This window comes from Rhinopithecus bieti, unplaced genomic scaffold (assembly GCF_001698545.2).
Source record: "Rhinopithecus bieti isolate Rb0 unplaced genomic scaffold, ASM169854v2 scaffold_641, whole genome shotgun sequence".
Taxonomy (NCBI): Eukaryota; Metazoa; Chordata; class Mammalia; order Primates; family Cercopithecidae; genus Rhinopithecus; species Rhinopithecus bieti.
Window position 1 is genome coordinate 159,914 of NW_016803417.1, and position 18,317 is coordinate 178,230.

The 18,317-nt window shown below is 41.0% G+C and overlaps 1 protein-coding gene across 1 annotated transcript in view; it reads right to left on the reverse strand.

Moving 5' to 3' along the window:
* KIZ (kizuna centrosomal protein) overlaps window positions 1-18,317 on the reverse strand; it is a 123,579-nt gene that overhangs the window by 38,162 nt on the left and 67,100 nt on the right. Inside the window, 1 exon segment of the mRNA XM_017883187.1 lies at window positions 4,144-4,237. Coding sequence (XP_017738676.1) covers window positions 4,144-4,237 — 94 coding nt within the window.

The following is an 18,317-nucleotide window of genomic DNA, read 5'->3' on the forward strand; positions in this document are numbered from 1 at the left end:
AAAAGAATATTCCTCTTGGACAATGGAAGTAACTTCTTGGTGTTTATGCAAGCATCAACACTTAAGTTCTACATTAAAGGGAATGAAGGGATTTTACCTGTATAGCAATTTTTTTTTTTTAAATGGGAAGATATTCATATGACCCAGCAAATGAGTATTCAGGAGATAAGAACAAGAGAACAGCCCAGCATTTGGGGAAAGCATCTTCCTGGTGAATAAAACTGGTTTGTGTGTATGGTGGGGGCAGGACCCAATCTACTCTATGAGTGTCACCAGCAGATTGCTCTGCTGTGACAAAGTTCTCCAGGGCGGAAACAGGTATCACTTGGGAGAAAAGTAATATTAACGCACTTTGTATTTTAATAAAGCACCCAACTCATCTTTTCTCCACAAAAGTAATTACAAATTTTCTGATTTAAAAGCAGGCAGTTCAATTATGTAATTGCCTAATAGGTTGTGTGGGCACTGCGGACCTTATCTGGTCTCCAGGGAACATAATCTGCGTTTCTGCGGCTTTGATGATGTATTTACTCAAGAGAAGGGATTGACTCGGGCTGACAGCACAGGGAACCACAGGTAAACATCATTTACATGCGGCTTTTTAATTAGCCATTTACCCAAGAGATCAAAGTAAATATTTCTGAGCTTCATTAGACTCTTAACCAAGTAGTTTCTAGTAGAGCTTTTTTAAATTTTGAAAATCACTTACTTTTAAGATTTTATCTAAAGAGAGAGATTTAACCCGTAGTATTTACTAAATGTGTAGATGGTTTCAATACACAGAAACAACTCAAAGACACTTTATTTTACTAATCGGAAAAGGATGACACGTAAACCAAAACAGTTTTAGGACTCACAAAAGCATTTTGTCCTTCAGTTCACAAGGCGTGCCCCACCTGCATCATTTTGGTAATACTGTTCTTTGGGACTGTGCATTTCTTCAATCACAACTTAACTGGATGGGAAATTACCTGTTTACTTCCATGTTGTTTTTTTTTTTTGAGACAGAGTCTTGCTCTGTCACCCAGGCTGGAGTGCAGAGGTGTAATCTCTGCTCACTGCAAGCTCCGACTCCCAGGTTCACACCATTCTCCTGCCTCAGCCTCCTCAGTAGCTGGGACTACAGGTGCCTGACACCACACCTGGCTAATTTTTTGCATTTTTAGTAGAGATGAGGTGTCACCATGTTAGCCAAGATGGTCTCGATCTCCTGACCTCGTGATCCACCCACCTCAGCCTCCCAAAGTGCTGGGATTACAGGTGTGAGCCACCGCGTCCGGCCTACTTCAATTTTTAAGGATAGATTTTGTCATTAATCTATTGGTAATTTTTACGATTGTCCCTAAAATGAGATCAGAATGATCTAAAAAGGAACAAAGATCTCTTGGGGAAGCAGGATATAATTTGATTCATTAGGTATTAGTTGGACAGCAACCCCTCCTATTATTGGAAAAATTGAGTAGATTGGTTGTTTGGAACTTGGACCATGTTTTCTAATATAAACAGTATCATTTAAAAAAAAAAAGATTAGATAGCAAAGGACAGCTGACCAACACTTATTTCACCCTTAAAACGCCTGAGATGTGATGTACTTGCAGTGAACAAGCATGGGAAAATAATGCTGTTACAAGACAGTGCTAACTCAAAGGGACAATAAAACCCAAACAGTATCTTTCTTAAGATCTATGTTCATCAGCTGGGTGTGGTGGCTCACACCTGTAATCTCAGCACTTTGGGAGACTGAGAGAGGGGCGTGGATTGCCCAAGGTCAGGACTTCGAGACAGCCTGGCCAACATGGTGAAACCCTGTCTCTACTAAAAATACAAAAAAATCAGCCAGGCATGGTGGCACATGCCTGTAGTCCCAGCTACTTGGGAGGCTGAGGAAGGAGAATCGCTTGAACCCGGGAGGCGTGAGCCTCGGTTGCAGTGAGCCAAGATCACGCCACTGCACTCCAGCCTGGGCAACAGAGCGAGACTCCGTCTTGAAAAAACAAACAAACAAGCAAGCAAACGAAAAAGATCTACGTTCATCAGCAAAGAAGGAATGGATCTAGGTTATCTTTGAAAAGGGGCATGAAATCTGTGAGAAGCATACAGGGGGCTGTATCTATCTTTGTAATAATTTATTTCTTCCCCTAAGAAATAGGGGAAGGGGAGGGAAGGAAGTTTGAGAAGAGGGAGAAGAGAGAAAGAGCAGAAGAGAAGGAAGGTGGGTGAAGTGAGGGGAGGAAAGGAGGGAGAAGGAGGGGTAAGAAGATGGGGGAAAGGAGGAAGAGGAGGAGGAGGTCGGAAACAAATATGGTGCAATGGTAACAACACATGTGAATTTGGGTTGTGGGCATGGAATTAGTGCGTCCGTCCTATCACTGAATATATGTATGTTTGAAATGCTATAAAAAAAGAAGTCCTACTACTCTCTTAATTGTAGTGGCAAGGAAAGAGGGGTCTGAGGGGGACTGAAGGTGCTCTGGAAGGCTGGAGGGTGAATGCCAGAGGCTCTAGATGGCACAGCCACGTGGGCATGTGACTTCAAGACAGAGGCAGCAAAGCTTGACTCCAGAAGGTGCAGGTATATAATCCTTGAACTATGAGCATGACAATAATTTTAAAAAACCTTAAAAATAATCAAAGCCAGAATATCCTATATTATATATAAAGATGAAAAAACATGATTTGAAACAAGACACATTCCCAAGATGTTCAACCCAGAAGGCTGTTTCCCTGAATGTGACTTTTCTAGGGAATGAGGAAGGAATATGCCAATGGACATGCTCTAAACTTGGGCTTCTGGTTCCTCCCCTCATAATTTCCTTGGGAACTTGCTCCATCTGTTTCCATGTTCTGTTCAGCATCTTCAAATTCTCTCTTGGCACCAGCTCCCAAGGCCTCTCCTTCCTCTTGCCTGAAACACTGCAGGGCTCCCTCCTTCAATGTCTCAGTCCCAAACCAAACATGAAATTCCCTAAGGCACTGCAGAACTCCTATCACAGCTTTGTTCAAAAAGCTCCAGTGGCTTTTCAAAAGCTACGAAACTAAACACAGTCTCCCTGGCCTGGTGTTGGATGCTGCACACCATGGCCAGCAACTACTTCTTGAGCTCCTTCTCACCATCCCCAGACTTGAGTCCTCGCTTCAGCCTCAGGATGGCTCTGTTGCCTGAGTATGTGTTGGGTTTCCCAGTGTGCTCTCTGGCTCATAGCTGCCATTTCTTGTCGCCTCTGTCCCCTCCAACTCATACCGTCAAAAGCCTATCTTTTAAGGATCACTTCTTATGCCCCTGTACTCCCTCCATCATGACCTCTGCCTTCCTTGCTTCTCCAGGAGTCTTGGCTTGGTTCTCTTTCCTCAAAGCCCATATTTTTGCCATTTTCTTATTACATGCATCCCATGATGTCACACCCCAGAAGGAGGGGGGGGCCACATTTTATTTGTCTCTTTCCCTCCAGTGGATCTGGGCTGATATCTGTGTACAGTAATGGATGGATAGGTATTTGCTGAATTGACATGACTATACAGTATTTCTAAAGTATGGAGTGGAGATGAAAAACCAGAGTGTTATAAGACGCTTTGAAATTTCTTGGAAAATGAATGCCTACATAAAACATTATGCAAAAGGCCTGAGGTCAGAAAGTTAAAAACCAACCAACCACAAAACCTCACTTACTACTTTTCTTATTGCTGTTTTTTGCAAATACATAACATTTCCTCAAATGAATAACTGGCATATCTGGAGACTTTTTTTTCTTTTTTTTTTTTTTTTTGAGATAGTGTCTCACTCTGTCACCCAGGCTGGAGTGCAGTGGCGTGATCTTGGCTCTCTGCAACCTCCGCCTCCTGGGTTCAAGCAATTCTCCTGCCTCAGCCTCCCAAGCAGCTGGGACTACAGGCGCATGCCACCATATCCAGCTAATTTTTGTACTTTCAGTAGAGACGGGGTTTCAACATGTTGGCCAGAATGGTCTTGATCTCTTAAGCTCGTGATCTGCTTGCCTCGGCATCCCAAAGTGCTGGCATTACAGGCATGAGCCACCGCACCCGGCCAAAACTTTTCTTTTTTTTCTTTTTTAAATAAAAATTACTAACCTTGCTCTGTGGTCCACATTTGTGACTGGGAAAACTTCAGACAGTCTAGCTACCTACCTCTTCTTTGAGAGAATTATCATGTTTTTTCAAGGTGGCAACATGCTGACCCACCGGTGCCCTCGGTACGCCTGAGTCTGGTGCTTGTCCAGGTCTATAAAACAGAAACAGAACACTCACTATAGATTTGTAATATTATAAGATTCCTACTTTTTTAAAGGCCTCAATTATGTTAGTAGAAGGTGGTTTATCCAGAAAAGTCTGGAACTCAACATATTCTGGACTAAGTGAGTTTTGAGTCCAAGTATCATTTTTTTTTAACTTTTAAAAACTTTGGTTATTTCATTGCTAAGTGAGTGTTCTCAACTTTCGCTGCACACAGAACAACCTGGTGAGTTCTGCACAATCTGGGTGCCTGGGGCCACCTCTACAGAGTCCAGGAAAAATGGTCTGGGGTGCGGCTTGGCCAGTGGGCTTTTTAAAAAATTTATTTTAAAATTTTAATCTATTTATTTATTTAGAGACTGGGTCATGAGACTGGCTTTCATCATGTTGCCCAGGCTGGTCATAAACTCCTAGGCTCAAGCAGTCCACCTGCCTTGGTCTCCCAAAGTGCTGAGATTATAGGCGTGAGCCACCATGCCTGGTCTGGTCAGTGGGATTTTTAAGGCTCACAGAGTGATTCTAAAGTACAACAATGGTTTTGAATCACTGCATAGATGGTCAGTCTTCCACATGTAGTCAAGAGAAAAAGATCACATTTTCATCTCGACAGCAGTTGTTTTGTTACACCCTTACCATGGTCTACTTACAGTTTTTTAAAAATTAAGATATTAGGAAAGCATTAAAAAGTAAGCCTATACTGCTGCCCAGGCTGTGGTATTTATATACTAAAAGGAACCAGAGTTCATTAAAGAAATGCCTTATTCAGGTCTGGGGCAGGAAACGCACAAGATGAACCTGAAACATCTTGTGGGTACCAGAAAGTAAGGAAGCTCTCAAAGGTGTATCAAAAGAACTGAAGGTGGGGAGGGGATATCTTGAGGAGGCTCCCACTGTCAATGATGGGACGATTTCAGCCCCAAAAGGATACTGACTGCAGTGGACTGACACACAGGGAATACATGAAAATCCTTGAGTTCATCTAAAAATAAATAAATAAAATTTAAAAAATAAAAATAAAAACCTTTGGATTCAGCCTTAAAAGGAAGGAAATCCTGTCACATACTACAACATAGATGAATCTTAAGGGCATTGTGCTAAATGAAATAAGCCAATCAGAAAAGGACAAATACTGTATGATCCCACTTACATGAGGTACCTAGAACAGTCAAATTCATAAAGACAGAAGTTGAATGGTGGGTGCTGGGGCCTGGGGGGAAGGGAAAATGAGGAGTTGTTTAATGTGTATAGATTTTCCATTTTATATCATGAAAATGTTCTGGAGATCTGTTGTACAACAAAGTAAAGATATTTAACACTACTGAACTGTACAGTTGAAAATGGTTAAGAAGGCTAATTTAATGTTTTTTTAAACCACAATAAAGATAAAATAAAAATAAATTGTAAAACCTTTGGAGGCTGGTAGGGCAACAATTCATTATTCTGCAAATTGGTAAATAAAGAAATAGAATAAAGCATTTATCCTGCTTTTGTGGTCAAAAAATACATTTCAGAGTCACCAAGTAGCTGATAAGGAAAAGTTCTTCCAATAAACGCAGAAGAAATGATCAAATTAGAAAAGTCACCATTTTGTAAGTCCAAATTAATGAACGTATCTAGGAAATGGTCATAATGTTGTGAAAATTACATAATAGTAAACTTCTGTACTGGAGTCATCAACCTTCCGACATTTGAACCCACAGATCGGTCTTAGTATCACTAACCACGGGGTGACCACGCATCATGTGCTGCCCAATTTTAAGTACCAGCACCACCCATGACATTTTCTTGCCAAAATAACTGGCCTGGAACTTAATCACACATTTGGATCTAACCACCAGTTTACAGGTAATAAAGAGTAAAGAGGAACTGGTTAAACATACCAACCAAATAGAGCATGTAAATTCTCCAGGATAAGTGACCCAATTCCTTCAACAAATCAATACTATAAAAAAAGGAGGGAGGGAATGTTACAAAATTAAAAGAGATTTCAGAGACATAGCCAATTGTAATATGTGGACCTTATTTGAACTCTGATTCAAACAAAACAAATATAGAAAAACATTTTTTCAGATAAGCAAGGCAAACTGACAATGACTAGGTATTAGATAAACTGAAGAATTTTGTTGATTATGTTAAAATGATAGTATTTTAAATCCTTATATGTTAGAGATATAAGTATTTGTGAGTGAAATGATATGTTGTCTGTTTTAAACTACTCAAGGAAAAAAGCGTTAGGGAAAGAGATAAAACAAGACTGATGAAATGTGAGCAGCTGGTGGGTCTGAGTAATGGGTATATGAGACTTCAAATGTTCAAAAATGTCAAGGTAAAAAGTTAAGTGTATATTAGCGTCTGCAACTTACTTAGAAATGTATAAAAATAAGAGATTGATGGAAGGATGGATAAACAAATATGAGAGTGCAATAAAATGTCAGGAGTACAATCTGGGTGGTGTGTATACGGATATCCACTGTATGATTCCTTTTATTTTTCTGTATGTTTGAAAAATTTTGTAACAAAATCTCTGGAAAAGAAGTAAGTCTAGATACAGTTCAGAACCTTCCTTAATAAATCTTAATTGTTATAACTTGTGCCTGACCTAACCCTATTTTTTTCAGGACTTGAATAAAGTGAGATCAATCATTGGAATCCTTTGATTCTAAGGCTTCTGACTAGTTTGATAGAAAGACCTTTCAGCAACTTGCCTTTCTTGGTTACCACCATACCGCAATGATGTCATTAAACTACCCAATTCCTTTGTTTTGACCTTTGCATCTATATTTGGTTTCTTAACAGATTGCCCTGCTGGGAAAATGCACTGACCAGTCATCAGCAAATTCTAGCCCATTCAGCAGGTATATTTATTATAATAAGCAAGTCAACTATGCTTTTTGCTTGAAAGCAAGTTTAACTAGGATAAATTAAATTAGTTAAACAGCTAAGTGAGTCAAATTATCAACTAAGTGAGTCAAATTATCAAAGAACGGTCCCTCTAGTGTCTAATACACATGATTTTCTGAAGAAGCAAAACCAAGTCAAGACTCTTGTTACTAATACACCACCCAATTGCATCTACCCTTTGGGTCCCAGCATGAAAAACTAGCTAAGGTTTCCTATAATTATTATACTTATTTCCCACAAAAGGACAACATTGATTAACTGACTTGCGCAAGTCAAACAGAAAATGAGCTGTTGAAGGAGGTACAGCACCTAGGGTTTGTGACTTCTGAACAACTAAGGCAACCCTTAAAGCACAAAAGCAAACCGACTTGCAGATTTCTTTTGGGATAGATCAGGTAAGAAGTGCAAGAGCCATGGCTTCCTTAAATGGAGCTTTGCCCATGGCTCTACAAAAACATACCACATCAGAAAATGTGCAAAGTGGTACAAAGGATTTAAAGGAGATTTTTCTCTTTTTTCTACTTTACGTTGGAAAATTTAGAACATTGATCACACACAAAAAAACAAAGTTTAATGTCAGGTAGTTCTTTAATTAAAAATGTAATAAAGGAATATGGTTTAAATTGTCTATAATTAATTTCATGTACTTGAAAAGGCTTCCAATTAGAAAAGTGAAATTTTTTTTTTTTTTTTTTTTTTTTTTTTTTTTTTTGGACAGAGTCTTGCTCTGCCACCCAGGGCTGGAGTGGCAGTGGCTGGATCTCAAGCCACTGCAAGCCCTCGCCTCCCCGGGGTTTACGCCAAATTCTCCTTGCTCAGCCTCCCCGAGTAAGCTGGGACTACAGGCGCGCGACGCCTCGTCGCCCCGGCTAGTTTTTGTATTTTTAAGTAGAGACGGGGTTTCACGTATTAGCCCAGCGATGGTCCTTCGATCATCGCTGACCCTCGTGATCCGCCCGTCTCGGCCTCCCCCAAAGTGCTGGGACATTACAGGCTTGAGCCCACTCGCGCGCCGGCCAGAAAAGTGAAATTTAAACAAATCATCAGCATTTCTTACACTTTAAATGCAGAGTAATAAATACCCTGAGTTTTATTCTGAACACAGGCAGACTAGAGATTTTTATATACTATAATCCAAATAATACAAAGCTGACTCAATTTTTCAGTATCAGCTTGAGAACACAATTGGGAAACTGTATCTGAAGGTAGCCACTAATATAGACAATTAGTTGCACCTGGAAAAAAATAAATGGATGGTCTCATTATGTTTCTCATTATTATTAATAATGAGAAACATAATTATTACTTATTAATATTTTTATATTAAAATGTTTTCCAGAAGACAATAATGAGCAATTTTTAAATCAATTTCTCTAAATAACATGAATTATATTTTATAATTCATAATTGTCAAAAACAATACCTTGGTCTTCCACATGATAATAGTAAACCTTGCATATGACTTTTTGTTATTTATTTTTTTTTGAGACAGCATCTTGCTGTGTCACCCAGGCTGGAGTGCAGTGGCACAATCACAGCTCACTGCAGCCTTGACATCCTGGGCTCAAGCGATCCTCCCGCCTCAGCCTCCTGAGTAGCTAAGTCCATATGTGTGCGCCACCACACCTTGCTAATTTTTTTGTATTTTTTGTAGAGATGGGGTTTCGCCGTGTTGCCCAGGCTGGTCTCGAACTCCTGAGCTCAAGCAATCCATCTGCCTCAGCCTCCCAGAGTGCTGGGATTACAGGCATAAGCCACCTGGCCCATATGAAGGTCTTAATCCTTGATATAACATAAATCAATAATGATGACAAGAGTGGTCTGTTCTTTTTTTCTCTTAAGATGCTTCATTTTGTGAGCAGGAATTCAGAAATCTTCACATTGTCTTCTAGAGCAGGGGTCCCAACGCCTAGGCCATGGACTGGTACTGATATGTGGTCTGCTAGGAACTGGGCCACAAAGCAGGAGATGAGTGGCAGGAGGGTGAAGCATGAGCTCCGCCTCCTGTCAGATCACAGGGAGCATTAGATTCTTACAGGAGCAAGAACCCTATTGTGAACTGTGCATGTAAGGGAGCTAGGTTGCATATTCCTTATGAGAATCTAATGCCTGATGATCTGTCACTGTCTCCCATCACCCCCAAACGTGACCATCTAGTTGCAGGAAAACAAGCTCAAGGTTCCCGCTAATTTTCCATTATGGTGAATTGTATAATTATTTTATTATCTATTAAAACGTAAGAATAATAAAGTGCATAATAAATGTAATGTACTTGAACCATCCTGAAACCACGCCCCTGCCCATACCTTCCTAACCCCGGTCCGTGGAAAAACTGTCTTCCATGAAACCGGTCCCTGGTGCCAAAAAGGTTGGGGACTGCTGCTCTAGAGTATGCTATGGGGGCAGATGTCTCATTTTACAGATCAAGATTAAAGAGACAGATGTGAGCTGCTGCTACACCAAACACTCCTTTAAGGATTATGTAATCAGTCAAAGCCTTTCCACCCTGCCTGGATTAGAATTCTATGACACCAGGCTGGGTGTGATGGCTCATGCCTGTAATCCCAGTACTTTGGGAGGCAGAGGTGGGCGGATCACTTGAGGCCAGGAGTTCAAGACCAGCCTGGTCAACATGGTGAAACCCCATCTTCTACCAAAAATACAAAAAATTAGCAGGGTGTGTCGGTGCACACCTGTAATCCCAGCTACTCAGGAGGCTGAGGCACAAGAATCTCCTGAGCTCAGGAGGCGGAGGTTGCAGTGAGCCAAGATCACTCCAGCCTGGGCGATAGAGCAAGATTCTGTCTTAAAAAAAAAAGAAAAAAGAATTCTATGACACCAGAGTTATTAACCATTAAAGAATAAGAATAAATCATTCTCTCCAAACCAGTGTTTCTGCAATGGTTGATCAAACTGGCCAGGTGACGATCACAAAGCAGACAGGTCTATTTCACTTAGACTTGGGGTTCCCAGCAGGCACTTCTGGGTGCTAAGGGGCACAGAGGACGCCAGAACCAGGAGGGCAGCGGGGGAGCCTGGTGACTAAAATCCATTAGGAAGAATCTGTGTTTAAAGACCTGACTACTGTCTCTCAAAGGTTACAAACACTTGGCACTTTTTTCAAGGCTAGACAGTGAACCAGTGATAATGAGTGTGCGTTAAACAGCATCCCCAATCACAACATATACAGCAATTCTAACTGTAGCAGAACATAATGCTGACAGCAGAAAACATTCCTGACTTCTTTATCTGGCTCTAAAAAATGATTGTGGTAAAGAAACAGTTTTGAAGACTCCAGATACTAATTTTAAAATTTGTGGTGGTCATAAAGTAGGATCATTTCTTATGGAAGACTGATTTACACATAATTGTAGATCAATAGTCATGTAAAACACAACCTTTCATAATGGAAATCAATGCTCTATTATGAATGCTGAGAAACTCTAACAATCGTTAGTCTAGTAGGTGCAGACATCATGGCTTATCACCCATAATCACAGTTTGGCAGCCTAGGTTAAGAGAGTCACAAAATGAATCCTTTTTTTAAACAACTCAGTTTGCACACAGAATTATAAATGCATATATCCTTCCCATGCTACACACCACAACTGTGGTTTATGCCAAAGAGTATATAAACAGATATAAAAGGCACTGAGAAAGAAACGGGAGATTCGTTAAAGAGCCTTCTAAGACATAATCACCAAATGACCTAGAGAGCGTAGAAGGAGTCCTCCCAACCCAGCTTCTTCCACTACGTTGTAAAGGATTATTTTAAGACTGTGGTTTTTATTCTGCATGATAAAAACTGCAAGAGGGTTTTCTTGCATTGCTCTTTACTGCCTTAGGTTGAAAAGCTACTGACCGGGAAGGTCTTAGGTTGAAAAGCTACTGACGGGGAAGGTCATTTCCAGCATTTCCCATAGCTTCAAGATCACTAGTACAGATGCAGAAGGTAACGTAAAAACACAGCCACTTAATCCAGTGACGTTTTCTTGTGACAAGGTCCCTTTAAAGACTATTATCCTGATTTCCATCCACCCTTTGAGAGAATCCAGTGCGTACTAGATTTAAGCGGAATCCTCTAAATATCCTCCCTATTTATATTTTTAACATAAAACAGCCTAAGTGGCACATGACAGGTGAGGAAGACGGCGCTATGTGTAGGCTAAGCAGACCCAAAGCCATTCACTCGCTCAGCCAGCCAAACAAGGTCCCTTCAGAGGGGCTTTCACAGACATGCATCTACTGACCACTTCTGAGTAATAATCTGTTCTCTGCTAGTAAACAGTGCAGATGTATTTTAATAAGAGGATTGTTCATAAGAGGATGTCAAGCCAGTAAGACTTGACTTGCTTTTCATAGCTGCTACCCCAGGTAGGAATCCTGGGAGCTGATGAAGGACAGCTTCTCTGTGAGCTTCAAGGTCTTCTTTCAGAATGTCACTGTGATTACAGAGCCTATAAAATAAAAAAGGTGCTGCAGGAGATGCTTATTTAAGCACAGATCGCTAGCTTCTAGAATCTATGGTGGTTCTTCATGGTTTACTGAAATATATCTGTAATATAATCTGGACATTAAAATGCAGCAGCTATACTGTCTCTCAACAAAGATATAAAATGGGGCAGTTTGAAAAACTTGTTTGTGTGTATGCGGCAATTTTAAATCCATCAGAGGAAGTAACTTTTAACCCTTTGTTGACTTTAATGATGTTCAAATCCACAGCTGGGCAATCTCGTTCCACATTCCACCTGAATGATAGGTATGCTAGATAATCTTAACAGCAGAAAGGGCTAATTTTATATTGTCAATCATAACAAAGTTAGATCCCCACAACTCATATGAAATTTACTTAAATTGTCACTGCCAAGAAATTGAAAACTTCTGGCTGAAGTATAGGTTACGTCCTCTATTTCCAAATGTAGAAAATGACTACTATTTTCCATCCAGATCCTATTGCAGTAAAATTTTCTTTATTCTTAATCAGGATAAGAAGGTATAGAAAGAGGGATTTATCTTTTATTATCTATATCCAGTCTACTGAGTAAGTGATAAGAGTCTAAAAATTTGGTCACTGTTTTAGGTTAGGTCTACCATTGCATCACAGTAGCCTTCAAAGCTTAAAGATGGTTAGTTACCATCTTTAAAAAAATGTCTATTTTGGGGGATGCATGATTCTAAAAAGCTGTAGGAGAAGATATAAAAGACAAAACAGTGTTTCTACTTTAAAGGAGCTGTTCACATTTGTAGTTAGGAATATTCAACACATAATCCAAAAGGAAAATGAAGATTAGTTACAAAGCAACTTATAAATCAATATGTTATTTGCGAAGTACTAATTTGTAAATAGCACTACAGTTGGTGAAGTTACTGGACCTAGTTAATGACTATGTGCCTGATGTGACAAGGATGAAAGAGACGTGGTCTACTGGAGGGTGAGTGACAACTGCAGACTCAAGCCTACCCCTACTGTGAAGTGTATCTTTATGCTGGGAAGGAAGCAATAACAGGCACACAGGATTCAAGTGCTACTCCTGACTCTTATCCACACTGTTGGTGCTCCAGCTCCTTGCCAATTCCCAAGCTTCTGTCTAAACTCTAAGCCTGGATTCTTAGTTCTTATAGGTCAGACCCTGAGTTGGGTCCTTCACTCCTGGGTTCTGCTGCCCCAAAGCTTCCAGACTTCAGGCCTATCTGACTTATAGTACCTATGAATATTTCTTATTGCCTAGACAAAATCTGGATCCTAATTCTTCCTGGAAGACTCTATCTTGTCATCACTCAATTCCCAGAACAACACCCGCCCTTAAGAGGTTCCCCCAATGGTGAGCCAATTTCAGGGCAGTAAAAGACAGCCTGTAATCAATGGTGAGAGGCACAGGGCAGGCCATCAGACAATCAGGAATTATGAAGCAGTGAAGACACAGAGAGATCACTGGAGGCCCAGGGGCTTGACTGAGGAGGAGGAACTTGAGCCAGGCAGGTTTTACGGAGGAGGGGAGACGGGCGCATCACGAGGTCAGGAGATCGAGACCATCCTGGCTAACACGGTGAAACCCCGTCTCTACTAAAAATACAAAAAAAAAAAAAAAAAAAATCTAGCCGGGCGAGGTGGCGGGCGTCTGTAGTCCCAGCTACTCCGGAGGCTGAGGCAGGAGAATGGCGTAAAACCCGGGAGGCGGAGCTTGCAGTGAGCTGAGATTCGGCCACTGCACTCCAGCCCGGGCGACAGAGCAAGACTCCGTCTCAAAAAAAAAAAAAGAAACTAAGGAGAGACACAGGCAAAGGTGATGGGAAATGGCAGGGTAAGAGTGGTGTGGGGACCAGCAAGGGAGACAAGTTTGGCTGGGTAGGGGCTGCTGTTGGTGACAGTACCATAGCAATGGAAAATTAAACTCAATATGAAACTCTGGAAAGAATACAGCAACAAGCTTGTGGATTTCTGAGTCATTGCTGGTTTCTCGAAAGCAGTGTTTTTCAGAGGGTTAGCCTGGCAGCCCTGCAAGGATGGAGTTGGTGAGGAGAGAGACCTGAGACCCAGAGACCAGTCAGGAGACTGACCTTGTGTTGTAGGTGGCAGAGGAAGAGCAGGTAAGTAGGTGAGGCAAGGGAGGAAGAAACAGTCCTTTACTGTTCACCTGGGGAGCACTCAGCTGCCTACAGGAAAGGTAACTGAGACCACGCTGGCTGCTGGTGGGGTGGGGCTGTGGAGAGCTGGGGCCAGTGCCTCCATCAAAAGTTCCCCCTGGGGAGTGTGTGTCCTAGTGAACCTAGATCTTCTCAGTTTTTAAGAGAAGCTGGAAGTTTATAATTGCAAGTTCTGTTTTATTTAACAGCTCCCAATTTTAAAATGTGGTGACTAATTCAAAAGGTTGCCTATACACCGACGGGACAAAGAGAACCCATCTGCAGCCCAAGGTAGGCCTGCGGACACCAGCTTATGATCTCCAAGCTTAGATTCCCTTTAGTCCCACTTCTCAAACCAGGATGCAAACCTGGAGCAAGGACCATGGCTTAATGTTTTGGATATCCTCTAAAAGGTTAGTACTGTGCAATACTGGAAACTGGCTGACACTCCATGGTGCTAGTGGATGCTGCAGTGGGAGCAGGTTCCCTCCCTGGGAAGGTGTATTTTATCTTTGCCATGCTTAGGAATGGTGACAACAGAAAGCAGACTGACTTTTAGTGGTCTTATCATTGTTTTTAAATTGTTCCACAGAATGCACCTACTTATTACCAGAATCTGCACTCCTCCGACATCCCCTCACTACCACCATGGCGTGCATGCCAGTGCTTAGTAATGCTTGATTGTCCTGCCAGGACAAATGCCAGATAACCTTTGTTCTTTGCAGATCTTATCAATCTAAGTGTCAGGCTTACTTAGACTAGCTCAGCTCACGACCCTCTAGAAGCTTCCCTGACTACCTTACTCATAGGGCTCTTTCTTATCCCTGAATTCTTTAGCACGAATGAGACACCATCTTACCTTCTTACCTTGTGCTGTTCCATAGTTAAGTCATCTCTGCTGAGTCTTCTCAACAAGAGCAAAAGCCTGGTGAGAATAGCAACTGCACTTCTGAATTTTTTACTTTTATTTCTCATAGCATTCAGCACAATGCTGAGCACAGAACTTAATGATACTACATGTCGAATGACAAGCTGAAACTTAAGCCCAGATAAAAGAAATTCATATGACACACTTATCTTTACAGTTTTTTTTTGTTTTTTTTGTTTTTTTTTTTAATAAAAATGAGATGGGGTCTTGCCCAGGCTGGTCTCAAACTCCTGAGCTCAAGCGATCCTCTCACCTCAGCCTCCCGAAGTTCTGGGATTACAGACATAAGCCATCACACCTGGCTGACAGTATTTTTCTAATGGTTGTTGTTACACCAGTCCAGGGTTTCCCCCTTGGTATAGGGTGATCAATCAGCTGGCCACAAGCACTATGCACAGCTCTTATGATCTACTATAACTTGGAACTTTCTCTGACTAAAAGATGAGCTGGTTTATGCTGAGGATTTCTAACAGTGCTCTTCCCAGATAGCAGACTTTAGTTTATAAAATATTCATCAGTTATTTTGCTGAAAAGAACTCAACTAAAGAATTCAAACACTATATGGAATTAAATATTAAAGACTATGCGTCATAAAAAAACACAGAAACTATTTTAGAACTCAAGACCTCAATTCCTTTTTCTATGTGCATTCCTGCCAAAATCATTCCAGCTAGAAGGACACTGGCCTGAGGAACCCGTGTCCAGTCTCTGGCACCAACATGCTAGCCCTACCATCACCTTGTTCTCTGTCAGATCTGGCAGGTGGAGGAACCCGCCGAATGACAAGTAACTCGTGGACACAAATGGCACTTTAAAGATGCATAACTTATCCAACAACAGTTAAAGCATGTAATAAATGTAAAAAATTTGGCCAAATTAAAAATAATTGCTTTCTAGCTTCATTTTCAGTCACACAGAATTTAGGAGACAACTCCACTCCAGGCTATTGGGAACACTGAAATTAAGGTACAGGTTTTTTTAAAGTGAGTAAGAGAGAAAAGGTGCTATGCTCAGAATTGCAAACTGAGAATTACTTCTTGGCAAAAATGACCCTGTATGAGGGCTACAGAAAATAAACTTTTCCTTAACCCTACCAGATAACTTTTACGTATTCCTGACAGTGTTATCTTTTCGTGAGTTAAATTTTGTTTTCAGTTGCAGCATAGTAAGCTTGATTTGCAGATTTTATTTTCTCCAAGGAATAGCAATCTCAAAATGGTGTGGTGATCTCTGATCATAAGTAGTAACAAGTTTGCCAACATTGGGGCTCAGAAGCTGATATCCGAAAATACAGCATTTTGAAACGCTGGGCTGAAGCAGGGATGCAAGGTCTCTCTGATCTTCCCTCCCCCATTCCCCTTCCTGTCTTTCAATTCTCTGTCTCTCCCAAAGCACAGGATGCAATTGTTCTCTGAAGTTCCCTTATCTGCCTAAAGTCTGAATCTGCTGGAAGAAGAAAACAATCACCTATGGTCCCTTCTCTGAATTTTTATGAACTTAACTTACACTGCAGGAAGGACTAAGTCTGTCAACACACATGGACAGATTTCCTCACAAACCACTGTCTATTCTGCAGGCCAAAGAGACTTTGTCCCATGACACTATATGTTCTTCAAGTCCATTCGTTTTCCCCTAAAAATCATTTACTATTCCCCAAATTGCCACCTTTCCCCATCTCCCCTCCCCTATGAAGAAGAGTAAAAAAGTATTCATACCCCAGTGGGTTATTGGGTAATCATTCTCCTGTAATGCCCCTGTGCTGTGCATATCAAAACAAATTTTCCAAGTCTTTTCTCCTATCAATCTGCCTTTTGTCAGTTCATTTTTCAGGGAAACTTATACTTACATAATTTACATATTACTTTTTAGAAGTTTTATAAAATGTTGTTACTGTATTTTTAGTGAGACTGAAGAGTCACAGAGCACTGGAGTTGATCACATCCAGAATAAAATTTTAGGGAAGGAAATTGTATTTCAAAAGAAGCAAGTCAGGCACGGTGGCTTTAGCCTGCAGTCCCAGGTACTCAGAAGGGGGAGGTAGGAGGATCACTAGAGCCCAGGAGTTGGAGCCTAGCCTGGGCAACATATTATAACCCAGTCGCTAATAATCAAACAAAATAACACCCTCCCCACCACAAAAAAAAAAAAAAAAATCCCGAAATGAACAACAAAATGGTGTCATTTGGAGAGGTGGTCCCTAAGTGATGAACATGTAATTCAGGAATACCCTGTATTCAGAAAGCTGGGAAGAGGCAAGGCAGCCAACCTTTGTTTCCAATTCCAATTGTTTTCCAGTGACACAGAAAAACTGGCTAGGAAACTCAGCTTCTGTCTTCTCATGGGTTTGGCCCTACCTTCCGTCCTGCTCCTGCTCCTTGGAGCCCTGGTTTCCCTTCTTCCAATCCCAGTGTACCCTTCCCTGCCAGCAGGAGCTGGGGTTGGACAGTTCCCAACAAAGAGGGTTTGTGAGTGGAATAAACCAAAACATTCTCGATAAGGGAGCTCCGGGCTGCTTTACTGCCTTTTCTCACTAGACTCCTTTTACTGGTATACTGGTAGCCGTCTGGGGCTGCTTTTTTTTTAATTTTAAACAACTCCCACCTCCTCTCCAAAAAACAAAACAAACTTGTTGGTTACCTCATATACTAAAAATTCTTTTCAGGTACAAATCTACTAAGGTAGGCTCCTTTCTGGATGCTTCCCCCCTGTTCTCTTTTAGCATGTATACAAAGACACATTAAAGCAAAATGAACAGGCTTCCTTATTTCATAGTTATTTTGATTTTTAAACCATGATGACTTCTTTAGCCTCTGTGAGGATCAATGAACATCCAATCACTGCCTCAAAATTTTCCAAAGTTAAAAAACAAAAAATAATTTAGTTGTGGTTGCTTTCTTGGAATACAAAGCCTTTGCTGTGGCTCACCTCCCCAGGAATGCCTGGCCTGGCTATCCCCATAGGCTCAAAACCACCTTTCCTGGGGAGTCCCCCAAAAGCCCTTCCACCCAATGCATTCAATTTCTTTAATGTTTCTTAAAAGAACAATATTTATTTATAAACAGTTGTGTCTACTTTCCTTCTGCCTGGCATGTCTATTACATGGAAAACTTGCAGGCTGCAAAGTCTGTTTAAATTATATTTACTATCCTGACTACTCTCAGCAACCAAGACAATTCTTTTTACTCCATGTGCAATATCACTAAATTCAGCAGCTAACACCATGCCTGAGATGGATACCTAGTAAGTACTTGTTGAATAAATGAATAAATGCTTTATGAGGGAAAAATAGTAGAACTAGTGATAAGGTGGTCATTAAAATGTCCCAAGCTTTGTTTTCATTCCAACCAAGCATTCCAAACTCCATCAGTTTTCATCCATTTAATGTAGTTTAACACCCTCTCTTCCTGCCATGCTTCTGACCTGCCAGTTTCCCTCCCTGTCTACCTCCCTGCTCCTCCATCTTACAATCAGAACTCACTGAGGCCTAGGCTGAGCATCTGAAACTGATGTGTAGTTCCATCTTTACATTATGAAAAGACAATTTCATCTATTGTCTATTGACAGGGTAATTCTAAACACAAAAGGCTTTGATCTTTAAAACATATGGTCTGGATAG